Here is a 13,248-nt window from a genome sequence, read left to right on the forward strand (position 1 = left end):
CTGATGATCGAGTGTTCTGATACACTCAAACTTCACATTCTTTTCTTCACCACCGTGTTAATTTTCACTTTGAAACACACACCAAGTTGCTACATTATTAGGTCCACTTAACTAACAGCAATCCTTCCTATATCTCACCACAAAATAATGATACCACCTTATTAAGCCTTCCGAATCAGCTCCTATTTTCAAATCTTTATTCAAGGAGGATTTATTGCAGAACCACTGCACTGGTTTTAGACAGGTGTCTACTGTGCATGTTCAAGGTCATTTGACTGTTTTGAACTACTTTCGTCATACGTCAGGTCTTGAAAATTGACATTTTGTCAATTTGTTGTGGTTCGTGTAAGCAGACATTAGAGAAGAAATACCAAAGAATGAATATTACCATGAGTGGTCCACCTCACACTCACAGTTGACATTTTTAACAGAATAGGCAGGATGGGTGCCGTGGTCCTTTACATAGAGCGATTGCCTGAAGAAAGACTCCATTATGCTGCTGTTACTCATTCATACTGAACCAGACAGAGCTGTTGTGGCGCCGTCCCAGAGTGGGTTTTCAATTAGCATGTCGGCATTGTGGAATCAGAGGTGTGATGCGAAACACATCAGCATCAGTTGTCATGACTCCATTCTGTGGTTCGGCTCAACTTGACTCTACTCACTTTTACGACCAGGTATTCTCCCTCATTTCTCAATGTGGACAGAATCTGCTGATAATCATAGCAGCACCATGAAAAACAAACAGGTCACATAACATCTGTAAATATATATTGGAAACAAATACAACAACTTTGTGCTACAGAGAGCAACTGAGATTAGCAAAGAAAAAAAGGCTGTATCTAAATCCTTACCATCAATTTGTAAACTCTTGGTTTTGCGCACCATATACACTGATGCATCATATTTATGAATTTATAGCATAATTCTGGATGGTCTTTGTGTCAGTGATATAGATTTTCAAAAAAGCTTCTTTTTTTTGGGAACACTTATTTTCTGTGTAAAAGTTGCATGTTCTCCCTATGTCCCTATGTGGAATCTCTCCAGGTACTCCGGCTTCCTCCCAGAGTCCAAAAACAAAATGAGGCAGGTATGGAAATGACGAACGAACAAGAGATAATGGTGTGCAATGGAGTTCTCCTCTTCTGCAGAGATGCCTCTCACTGGAGGTCTGCTGGGTTTTTTTTCACGTCATTTTTTATTACCTGCTCAAATGGCTAGGAACCTCGACTGAGGTGGTTCTAAAAACAAACAAAAAAAAGCATCAGGTACCGGCTATCATCTACAAATGAATGGGAAAAAAAATGCAAGCAGAGTCAGGAAGAGCTGAGCTGAACCATCTTTATACATTTGACTCTGATTACCACGGCTTCCAGCTCAAAGTCTGGGTTAGGGTTAGCAAAGAGCAGTGAAGGAACAACAGTCCTGACCTGACCTATGTGAAGTGATGTTGAACATGTTGCAAAAAGGGGACAACAGGCACAAGTTAGACTCTTCCGGCACCCAAAAAGAAATGACTTCAACACAGTGTGCCAATCAACATTAAGTGCCAAATGTGGAAACAATAGATTTTGTAGATTTTTGCGATAGAACAGAGAAAAGGTTGTGGTGACTTCATCCTGAAACAGGAACTACTACATTAAAGTGCTGTGCTGTTAAAGCCAAATATATTGGACATGTAGAATTCACAGTAATTTCTCTCCTGTGGTTTTCATTTGGCAGTGTCAAAGGAGTAAAAGAGGGCCTGGGATTCAGGTCACTTAACAGTGTTTGCAATAGTAAAAAATGAAAGGAAAAGCAGACACGAATAGTGCGTGTCAGAATGAAACCATCAATAAATCATTGGCCCACTTTGTAGCTGAGGATATTATGTACTTTAGAGTTGTAGAGTAGCTCTTAAATAAGCCCTACACAAGTATTAGAGCTTCAGTTTACATTGTCTTGATGACTGAACCTTGTGGATGATTTATTTGACTTTTAATTCTCCATGAAGCAGGATTTGTTTACTTTGTGTGCCATACAAAAAGAAAAAAACATACAAAAAAGTTATTTTTTAAATGATTTTTACAGAAATTTTTCGTTATAATGAATTTGACCGCAATAACCGTGTAGTGAAAATCTCACATTGGGACAGCCCTACATAAAATAGGATAGAATAGGTGAATATGCTTTTTTCTGTATTGTAACTCGGGCCAGCTGTAAATAGCTGCGCAGTATTTAAGCATGTCCACCGCAGAAAAGTGACCCAAAAGTCAAAAACTCCTGCCAGGTGTTTTGTGCCAGATCTCAGCTGTAAAGATGTGCAGAGATTGCATCTTTGCCATGTGCCAAAACCACTCTAATTGGCTCATTCTGCTCGATGTGAAGAGGCAGCACCAGAAAAGCGAAGCTGTTCTCTAACTGTCACTACTGCAAAGAGCACAACAGCCAAAGCAACAATAAGCCCCGCCTTCCATCCAACTGCCAGTTCCTCAGGACAAAATGTTTGTGACAAAACACATAATAAGAAATGTGCTAAGAGGGGACTGTGGAAAATACAGTTTGCTGCATTTTCTTTTCATGCCACATATTTATGGGCTTAATGAATGAATATTGCATTATTTTTTATTTTTCTAAGCATTTCACAGATAAGAAATCTCAGGATACATTGCAAGCACACTCCAAATCAGGACATACTGTAGAATCAAGAGATCCATGTTTTAATTTCCAAATACTGAGAAGGATAATGTTAGATTAAGAATAATAATCTAGTTTCTTTTCATGAAATGAGAGTGGATTTATGTTTGAACTTAAACAACATATTGTAGCAAGTTTTAACAAAAGTTACGGTGCAGTGAATATGTAAATGAATACATAATACATAATGATCTTAATGAATATCTTAAATACAAAAGTTGTGATAAACCTGGAAAAGATTTTTTATATATATTAACAGCTACTTACTCTGCAGGCTAAACCCCTTAAGAGGCCTCCATTGTCTCAACAATAATTCACTGCATGTTTACAATCAGATTAGCATGCTAAAACATGATTATATTAAAATAATAATGGCATTAGAATAATTTTACCTCTTGTTGGCCACTGTATAAACATTCCTTAAGTCCTGGTAGCAACGTGTGGACTAAACTAAATCTACAGTTGGGAGCATATTACTCTGTGATACGTACAGCAGCTTAATTTGCAGATTGTGTCATCACCGTTAGTCACCGTTAGTCACCCTTAGTCATCGTTACTCACTAGTTGTACATTCATAGGAGACACATCCAGGATTCAACCTGCTTCCAATGTAAATATTCACATGGTATGATCTCAAGTAGCAGTGCCACTATAATATATGAGGTGGTGCTAAAACTATAATTTATACAGAGATAAATGTGCTGGATGAACATGAGCACACACAGCAGCCTACTCCTGTACTCCTTGCACATCACTCATTGGCCAGTGGAGGTGATAAAGGGTCTGAAAAATGTGAGTATTGTTTAAATTATAAATTACAGCATTACAGGTTTTAGATCTCTGTCAGAAAGCTTTTCACTGGCTTTATGGAATGACAGACTTCTCTAATAAATGTAAACATATATTTATATATATGTATATACAGCACTGTACAAAAGTCTTGTGCTCGCCCTAATTTCTTTATGAATTGTCTGAAAAACATTAAATTGATGCAGGAATATATGGAAATGCGTGCAAACATATATGGAAAAACAGTATATAAAAAGAGTTTGTACAATTCTAACATGCTTAAAAGTCCATTTTATTCTTCAACACAGCTTGAACCCTCTAAGATTAACTTTCTTCTAATTTCCTAAAGTAGTTTTCGGGAATAGTTCTCTAGGCTTCTTTACAGAGAAGTTTTTCTGCTTTTGGGGAATCACGTTTTTAGTGTGAAAATATTATTTTCTTCTGTTAAACTGTGTAAACTTTGGCATTTTTCATGGACGCAACTAAAGAAATTAGAAAAAATTATGTGTCTTTAGCACAGGCTGCTCGAAACAAAGTGCCTAAAAATGCAATTTCAAATTGGTTCTTTGCTAAGTTGTCTGTTATGTGAAGACACAACACTGGGTCATCCCTTGAGTCAGTATATATATAGATATAAACTCACCGGCCACTTTATTAGGTACACCTTGCTAGTAAAAGCTTGGAACCCCTTTTGCTTTCAGAACAGCCTTAATTCTATGGCTGCCTAGAATTCTTAGTTCTAGACATACTTTCAACAAGGTGTTGGAAACATTCCTCAGAGATTTTGATCCATATTGACATGATAGCATCATGCAATTGCTGCAGATTTGTCAGCTGCACATCTATGATGCGAATCTCCAGTTCCACCACATCCCAAAGGTGCTCTGTTGGATTGAGATCTGGTGGCAGTGGAGTACAGTGAACTCATTGTCATGTTCAAGACACCAGTTTGAGAAGGTGTGAGCTTTGTGACATGGTGCATTATCCTGCTGGAAGAAGCCATCAGAAGATGGGTACACTGTGGTCATAAAGGGATGGACATGCTGGGATGGCAGCAATACTCAGGCAGGCTGCGGCAGTTAAACGATGCTCAGTTGGTACTAAAGGGCCCAAAGTGTGCCAAAAAGACCCCCCTCACCATTACACCACCAGCCTGAACCGTTGATACATGGCAGGATGGATCCATGCTTTCATGTTGTTTATGCCAAATTCTGACCCCACCATCTGAATGTTGCAGCTGAAATCGAGACTCGTCAGACCAGGCAGCGTTTTTCCAATCTTCTATTGTCCCATTTTGATGATCCTGTGCGAATTGTAGTCTCAGTTTCCTGTTCTTAGCTGACAGGAGTGGCACCCGGTGTGGTCTTCTGCTGCTTTAATCCATCTTCTTCAAGGTTCGACGTGTTGTTATTCTGAGTTGATATTTTGCATTCCTGGGTTGTAACGAGTGGTTATTTGAGTTACTGTTGCCTTCCTATCATCTCAAACCAGTCTGCCCATTCTCCTCTGACCTCTCACATCAAAGCATTTTCGTCCACACAACTGATGCTCACTGGATATTTTCTCTTTTTTGAACTATTCTCTGTAAATCCTAGAGATGGTTGTGCATTAAAATCCGAGTAGATCAGCAGTTTCTGGCACCAGCCCGTCTGGCACCAACAACCATGCCACGTTCAAAGTCGCTTAAATCCCCTTTCTTCCTCATTCTGATGCTCAGTTTGAACTTTAGCAAGTTGTCTTGACCACCTCTACATGATTAAATGTGTTGAGTTGTGGCCATGCGATTGGCTGATTAGCTATTTGTGCTAACAAGCAATTGAACAGGTGTACCTAATAAAGTGGTTGGTGAGTGTATATATGTTCCATCTCATCCAGCTGCCAATCCATGGACACTGTTCCTTAAATCCATATTGGCAAAAAAAGTAAATTACACCGATCCAACAAAGTGCTCCTTTTAACTAATTTAATCTGAGCTCCACATTTCTTGTTTCTGCCTTTCCAACGTCCTTCTTGAGTTCTCACAACAATAACCACTGGCCACCTTCTGAGTCACAGCTCCTATACAGCAGCCATGATGACGCCAACCTTACAACCCCAATGAGACCTCATTTTGTGATTCTAAACTTGGATAGTCGTTTCTTAAAATATTCAGTTTGTAATGTGGCTGTCACAACATTTTATTTCCTATGTGATATTAGTCCTTTCTTGGATACCATCCCATTCATTATGCCTCTCCATTTGAGTATACACATTTACGTCCTTACCATCTCCAAACAGCATGAGGATAGCCAGATCCACTGCTCGCTTCCAGCCTGAGTCTTTCTGGATGGCGATGCCGTAGCCCGTGGAGGCGAACACTTTGCCGCTCCCGATGGTCACCAGCTTACAGCCTTCATCTCTTCCGGCCATGTAGTTTAACACTGCAGCGTCGTAGATGAAGGCATCCAATTTGCTGTGGAGCATGACAAAAATGGAAGATGTTTTGGAAGCGTGGAGCCACATGTAGAATAGAAGATGCATTGTAGGGATGGTGTTCAAAACCAGCCCATTTTTCAAAGATTTAGTGTTCCCATTTTAGGGCATTTTACACTTAGCATAATATTTGCCTTAGACAGAGAAACTATATTTGTTGTTTTAGATGGTAAGTGGTCCACACTTATAGATTTTAACTTAATCTACAAAGCACTTTACGATGTGCTTCTCATTCACCGATTCTCACACAATACTTAAATATAAAAAGTAAATATAATACATTTACTTAATATATAAAAATATATATAAAAAGTGCTGTGCAGTATGTGTGAATGAAACCATCCACGTCTGTGCCATTACTATGAAAAAATAAGAGAATGCAACAAACTTCCCATGCTTTCATATGTTGTTGAGTAGACTAATGCACTCCTTAATGGCCTCCTGAATAATACCATTAGACATCAGCAGCTGATTAAAAGTTACTGCCAGAACACTAAAGGAACACATTACTCCCATTCTTACGTATTGTCAATGGTCTATGTCAAAATTGTATGTAACAGGTACATTTACTGAATACAAGTCTGGTAGCTCTCTCAGATCTCCAGGAACTGTCAGCTTGTGGTGACCAGAGTTCAACCAGTCACAGTGAGGAGACTTTTGGCTATTGTGTTGCTCGTTACATGAAATCAGCTTTCCTTGGATCATAGATCCATCCCTGCTGACTTATGATTAAAAGCACCTGAAAGACAACTTTTTCCCCCACAAGTTAAATCTGTTTTGACACTTTTACAGTCCTTATTTCATAAGTTCTGACTTAAACATGTTTGCACCTTTTGTTTATTTGATACTATAACTTCTTCATATTTTTTCCTGTCCTCTGATTGGGTTTTTATCTGTTCTTTTTCTATCCTTTGCTTATTTGTTGCATAATACAAAGCAAATTTAGACATGGTTCAGTTATATTAGTTAGTTTGTGTGGATCTTTTTTAAAATACCTGATTTTCCTTTAAGAACCACTCTAAAGAAACCAAGAATCATTATTTTTGTAAATTGTACTGTCTATCTGGATTTATATGCTTGCCTTTTCACATTTTTCATATGAAGATAACCTGCTGTGCCTTAATTGAAACACTCTGGGATGGGCTTGCAAGACACTGAAATGTAATTAATCAATTGGATGTGAAGCAATTAAATTCTCTCTATTTTAATAATAATTAATCACAAATCAAAAAGCTTTTTTTAAGAAGCCAATGAAGGAATTCTTTGCAAACGAAGGGGCTATCATTCAGAAGTTAGCATGATTTAAAATGTAAAGGTTTTGGGGTGCAGGCCGTGGATTATCTATTTATTGAATTTTTAAGGCACAGAGAAACTTCAAATAAAAGCAAGCCCAGGAAACCAGGTCGGGAGGAATTTAGGATGCAACCATTTGCTACTTTATTTCATTCTCCTCTGTTATAAGTTGCTTCTAAGTTGTTTTCATGGAGCGGGTTAAGATTCTATCATGTGACCTGCCTCGTGTAGTTAGTGTAAAATCTAAACCTCTCCAGGAAGAATCCCTTCCATCTCCCAGCAAGTGGACTCTAATTGTAGCTGGTTTATGTCTAATAATCAACTAACCATGAATGGTGTGTTAGTTCCTTGAGGGCCCAGTGTCTCAGATAAAATATTCCCAAAGGAAACCCTGCATTGTATTCTATCCATATTAACCCAGAGTGAGTTGATAAATTGATATGACAGACTCCAGCTTCTCCAGCTACCATCAAAGACGCCTCAGGGCTTTCCAGGCCTCTATGGCCATTCAACATCAGTGGAACATCACAGCTTTGCATTCTTATTTCCTCAGCAGTGGTTGATGAAAATGTTTGAAGACAGGGAGAGAGAAAGAGGGACAAGGAAAGTAAGAATTCAGTTATCAAGCAAACACAAGCTACTCTGCTATTCAGGATGCCAGTGGAAGGCAGATGCACACTTCCGCTGGCTGACCTCCCACATTGCCCAGAATTCATCCTCTTCCTCTGTCTCCCCCTGCTTATTATTTCATCATATTTAATCTGTTTTGCATCAGTACAGGACATCACAGATCTTCAACAGTGCCTCTTCTCTTTCTGGCACCCATTCAGCTCCCTCCTTCCTCACATCCTCATCTATCTCTCTATCCTCCCCTCCGTCTGTCTCCTCCTCACCCAGTTTTCAGACTGTACAAGGCCTCATCTACATTCTTCTGGTGGAAGCTGGTCATGTAGGCGTGCATGTCCCTGTAGTTGTTGCGGATGTTGCGCTCTGTGCTCCCATTGGGCACCGTACCAAACCGGAATGGTGGCGAGAATTCATTGGGCTTCTGGAACTGTGATGGGAATAAAAAATGACAGAAGTGAGAATGGAAAAGGCACTGAGTCGCATCAAATAGAGTAGCTGTTAATGTATTGTTAAGTAAGGTAGAATGGCTATACTTCAAGAAGCTATAAATTAATGGACTGATTAGGGTTGTGGTAAATATGTACACCAGATAAAGTTATGAAGAAGGTCACAGGCAGTGAAACGATTGGTGCAGCAGCTTATGTTAATATGATCACTAATTTAATGATTGCATGGTCTAACAAATGCCTGGAAAAGAAAAAAACAACCAAAAAACCAAAAACACACCAAATGATGTTGACAGTCTTACAGATCACATAAGAGAGACCCAAACAGCAAATGAACTCAGATGAATCACATCAGCTGACTGACCAAGTTAATTTGTTTGGCCTGACTTCCAATTTCTTCATATATTTGTGTGGCAATAACCACTCAGAGTTCACCACAAATAAGTCTGAGGTTGATTTTAAAGTAATTCATTGTCACATTGAAGTAGCGGCTGCAACAAGCTTATTGCTCAGGAAGCTCCTCTGTTTATCACACGCTGTGACTGAAGAAGGCATGAAAACTAATTAATTAACACAAGAGCAGAAAAGTTAAAACATCTTCAAGTGCTAAGCGTTTAAATTATGCAAACTACCAGAGCTTTCAACACTTTTGCTGAATCAACACACCCTGTAAAGGTTAGATGAAATGAAAATCATCATTAATTGCAGCCATAAATTATAAGATTTCATTCATGTCGTGGCGTCATTTACTGTCTCTATAAAGATCATTGTAGGTTGGAACTATTCTAGTTATCAGTACTATTATTTATAGTTCGTAGGCACGTTACTTAGGTATATAATTTACTTTTCAGAGGGATCCAACAGATCCCATCCACTTATAAATAAGAAACAGTGCTGTGCAAACTTTGCAACTTCATGGTTTTTCCCACCATCATTAGATGCAGCTTCTCAGTGACTGTCTCTAATGAAAAGAAAAATATTGCTCCCTTCCCTACTGGATTTTGGAGTCATTTTTTTATTGTGCTACAGCCTCTCCTCTCTGTCTGACACACAATGGATAGAAAAGAGAAAACAGTGGCGACAGAGAACAAAGATAAAGATCATTTCTGACAGCTACACTCATTACTGTAACTGCAACAAAACCTTGACAAGTAAAAATCTATCCTCTGTCACATCACCTGTTCAACATACTTCAATGGGTAGAACAGCAATATTTTCAGCTGCTCTTTTGATGAACTGAGTGTGGGTGGTAAATATGAAATGCACATCATGGCTGTCTCCGTCACTATTATAGGTATGTCTGAATAAAACCATGAGGAATATTGATATAAAAGTGACGTCCGCCTGAGTGACACAATGCTGTAGCTTCAACAGTAAGAGGAAACCAGAAATGTTACAAATCCCATGTCTGAAAAGGGCTCTTGACTTATTCTCACATACTTTCACACACCTGCTCCTCCACCCTACAATCCATAACACTGCGTTGAATTCACACCTTTTTGTCTGACAAGCCCGACACCTGGTCGACATACTCCTCCTGGATCATGAATGCAGCCAGATTGGCAGTGTAGGAGGCCAGGAAGATGACAGCAAAGAAGGCCCACACTGACACCATGATCTTACTGGTGGTACCTTTGGGATTCTGCACAGGGACAGAGTTGTTGAAAACCAGACCCCACAGCAGCCAGACGGCCTTACCGATGGTAAAGGAGGGACCGCCAGGCTCTGGGGTACAGAATGACAGGAGGGGAGGGAGAAGTGGGAGATGAGGGAGGGGGTTTAGTTTCACAGATATGCGGTGCAACTTTTTTTTTATCTGCATTTACTTTTGACAATCATTGTGAGAGCAATTTGACGGCTGGCAGCATGAAAAAAGAAAAAAGATTTAATATTGTCATTTAATTTGCCCGTGATTGCAGGATGTGCTGAGCAGTGCACATCTGCTCTTCCAGCTGCAGTGGTGACAACCTACTTTTACACACAAGCTCTGTTCCACCTACCTCTATGGCTGTATGACAAGGTGTCAGGAAGCAAATACTACCTACAGTGGCTCTGTGGCATCAGAGATGAGGATAAAGGGGGGAGGGGGCAGATGGATGCACAACAGGGTACAATTATGCTACAGCTGGAGCAGCAGTATAGGATTGTCTTACATAACCCAGCGATTAAACCACACAACCCATGCAGTGTTGTTGTGTGTAAGACATAAAGAAAACAGCCCTGCTGGTAGAATATCTCCAAAGGGTTTCATCCCCTCTGATCCTTGATAAAAGAAAAAAGGCTGTGTGCAGCAGAATAACACTTTTCTGAATTTGTCCTGAGTGGCTGCTGTTGTAGCAGACTAACGCAATCCTCTGAATCAAGCTGAGCTGTGTGTGCACAAGCTCAAGGAGAAAAATAGATTGAAATTGAGCCATTGACTCTGATAGGAAAACTGATTTGAAGGACCTGCTGGAACTGTATTTGATTTAACAGAGCAATTGTTCCATTCTGTCAGACACAGTTGAACTTGACACATGTTTTCAATGTATGGTAATAGCTCACCTTAAGTGTATTCATTCATTTTACTGTGGCTGTGTAACACTAGTGTAATATTTGAGAACAGCAAGATAAAGAAATCATTGTAATGCAAGAACAGAAGAGTCTTTGTTCACACAACGAGGCTAAGAATACTTAAGATCACCTATCTGAATCTCGTCAAAGACCTTCTTCATCAGTGGAAGAGCTTAAGTGACTGTCGATGTAGATTAAGTGCTCAAAGACATCAAGTAGAAAGTCCAGCACTCCAGATACACTCATTCAGACAGGATTGTCAAAGTAATTTAGCACCTGGAGGGCTCTAACTCAATGGTGCATTTAAGGTAACAAAACTTGTGAATTAAGTCTTCATTTTAGCACATTAGATTGCCTGACATCTTATCTCATTGTCACCTTTTCTCAGCCCAGATTAACTGGGTTCAGGCGCTCGTGTGTGCATTCATGTGTGCTTCTGGATGTGTGTGTGCTCTCACCTCGTCCATCTGCCAAACAGCGATTGTAACCCACTGGGCTGACGTACTCAAAAACAAAAACAGCCACAGCAGACACCATCAGCAGCATCACAAACATCATGACCCAGACATCAGCACTGAAGGGTTCTGAAACAGAGACGTGGGAAGGGGAGTGTACATGGGAAAGTGAAACAGAGGAAGTGAAAAGGGACAGTAAGTGGTGGGAAGACAGAGAGAGGAAGTTCATTAAATCAAACGAAACAGCATTATATTAAAAAAGAAACAACTTCTGGCATTAACTTTGATTATTTGTAGTCTAACATGCAGTATGGTAGATTCTTTTTTTATGGTATTATTATAACTTTTTTTGGCCTTATAAAAAGACAGGGCCTCTCCAACTAAATCTAACACATTTATTTTCCAGTTAAAACTATCTAAAAACACATATTGGGGAGTCTTTGTAAGCTGTTGGTGTTTTGAAACTGATTTTATGTACGAGGAGCATCAAGAATACGGTTTTACACATTAGGGACATCTAAAATACTTTTATAAGTAGATCTAGTATAATAATTGCTGATGTAATATGATTTAAGGCCAAGTAAGTAATTTACCTAACAATGTGTTACCTTCTAGTATCAAAACATAAGGAGCAGCTGTCTTAAGGTGGGAACAAGGGATGTCACAAACGTGGTCTTATTTTCATTTTTTCAATTTCGGACTTTGATTTAAAACAGTGAGAGCTGCAGTGACTGAAAAGCTTCCTACAAAAGCACACACAGAAAGAATACAGCATACACAGCTCTACAGTTTAACGCAAAGAAAGGTGGGTACCTAATTGTGTCATCAGCATATAAACTTATCTTGCCGTATCTTGGTTGGGGTTAGTTCCTGTCCTTACTCATTTATAAAAATAGAAAATAAGATAGGGGCCATGCCTGTATCTACTGTGACAGAGGATGATGAATAGCTTTCTATAAAGACTCAATAAGGTGGTTGAATTTGAGTGAATACATGTTCTGTGACAAACACTAGTCATTTTGCAAAATGGAAGTTTAGATAAAACAAATTTTAGACAAAAATTGTGGCTGTATATAGCACACCAGAACATGAGCACACCCTGGTGCAGCATGACATGGAAGCCAAATGATCCAAAATGATGAAATTATATTACTTTACATTTTAACAGTAATGTATATGCCCTTTTATGAAATAAAAAACAAAACAAAAAAACAATTGAGATTTACTATTCTTAATAAAAAACAACAACTTGGAACTCAGAGCAACTAATGTTCTTTTTCTTTAAAGTACAGCATATGTTCACCACTCAGTCAACTCCTTTACTTATATTTTTAGCTGCACTTTGCTGGAGGGGTTGCAGGTCTTTACTTTTCTGTTTAAAACGTCTCAAAGATAGATTCAGGTCAGTGGATTCAAGGCCAGTTCATAGATTTTATTTATTTTCTTTTCTTTCTTAATATCCCCTTCATCTTTGAAAAAAAATTTGTTTAATGGTTTCTGTGCGGGAATGCTCTTCGTCTGCAAAGCTCATAGATTCTGGGAGTCAACTTGTCAACCAGTATTTTTGCTCATATACACAAATATCTTAAACGTCATACCCCCAAAAACTTTTTCCCTCATCACAGTCCCATATCATCACACTACCACTGCAGTGTTTCATGACCACACCGTCCTGATATCAATTAGTGTCCTTCACACTCTCTGAGGTGTCACAAAAAGGGCAGCTAACAACAATTTAATTGTCACTCTTCTACATTAAAAGTGTTGACACTGAAACATAGGGGAGGATTTTTCTCTGAAGCTGTGACAGGAAACAAAATGCATGTGTCACTAACGTTCCAGCTCACCACAATTGGTATGAAAAGTAAGTCAACAAAACAACAGTCGCTCCTTCTGTCAATTTTTGAAAGTGAAACAGTTTTAGATATATTACAGAG

The 13,248-nt window shown here is 39.0% G+C and overlaps 1 protein-coding gene across 2 annotated transcripts in view; it reads right to left on the bottom strand.

The window, feature by feature from the left end:
• grin2bb (glutamate receptor, ionotropic, N-methyl D-aspartate 2B, genome duplicate b) overlaps positions 1-13,248 on the bottom strand; it is a 123,765-nt gene that overhangs the window by 17,177 nt on the left and 93,340 nt on the right. For both annotated transcript variants that reach the window (XM_072383352.1, XM_072383351.1), the window contains exons 11-14: positions 11,315-11,440; positions 9,799-10,028; positions 8,124-8,284; positions 5,730-5,917 (exon numbers count right to left, since the gene is read on the bottom strand). In XM_072383352.1, coding sequence (XP_072239453.1) covers positions 5,730-5,917; positions 8,124-8,284; positions 9,799-10,028; positions 11,315-11,440 — 705 coding nt within the window. The remainder of the gene's footprint in view (positions 1-5,729; positions 5,918-8,123; positions 8,285-9,798; positions 10,029-11,314; positions 11,441-13,248) is intronic.

Source organism: Leuresthes tenuis, unplaced genomic scaffold, assembly GCF_036924035.1.
Source record: "Leuresthes tenuis unplaced genomic scaffold, fLeuTen1.0.hap1 SCAF_4, whole genome shotgun sequence".
NCBI lineage: Eukaryota > Metazoa > Chordata > Actinopteri > Atheriniformes > Atherinopsidae > Leuresthes > Leuresthes tenuis.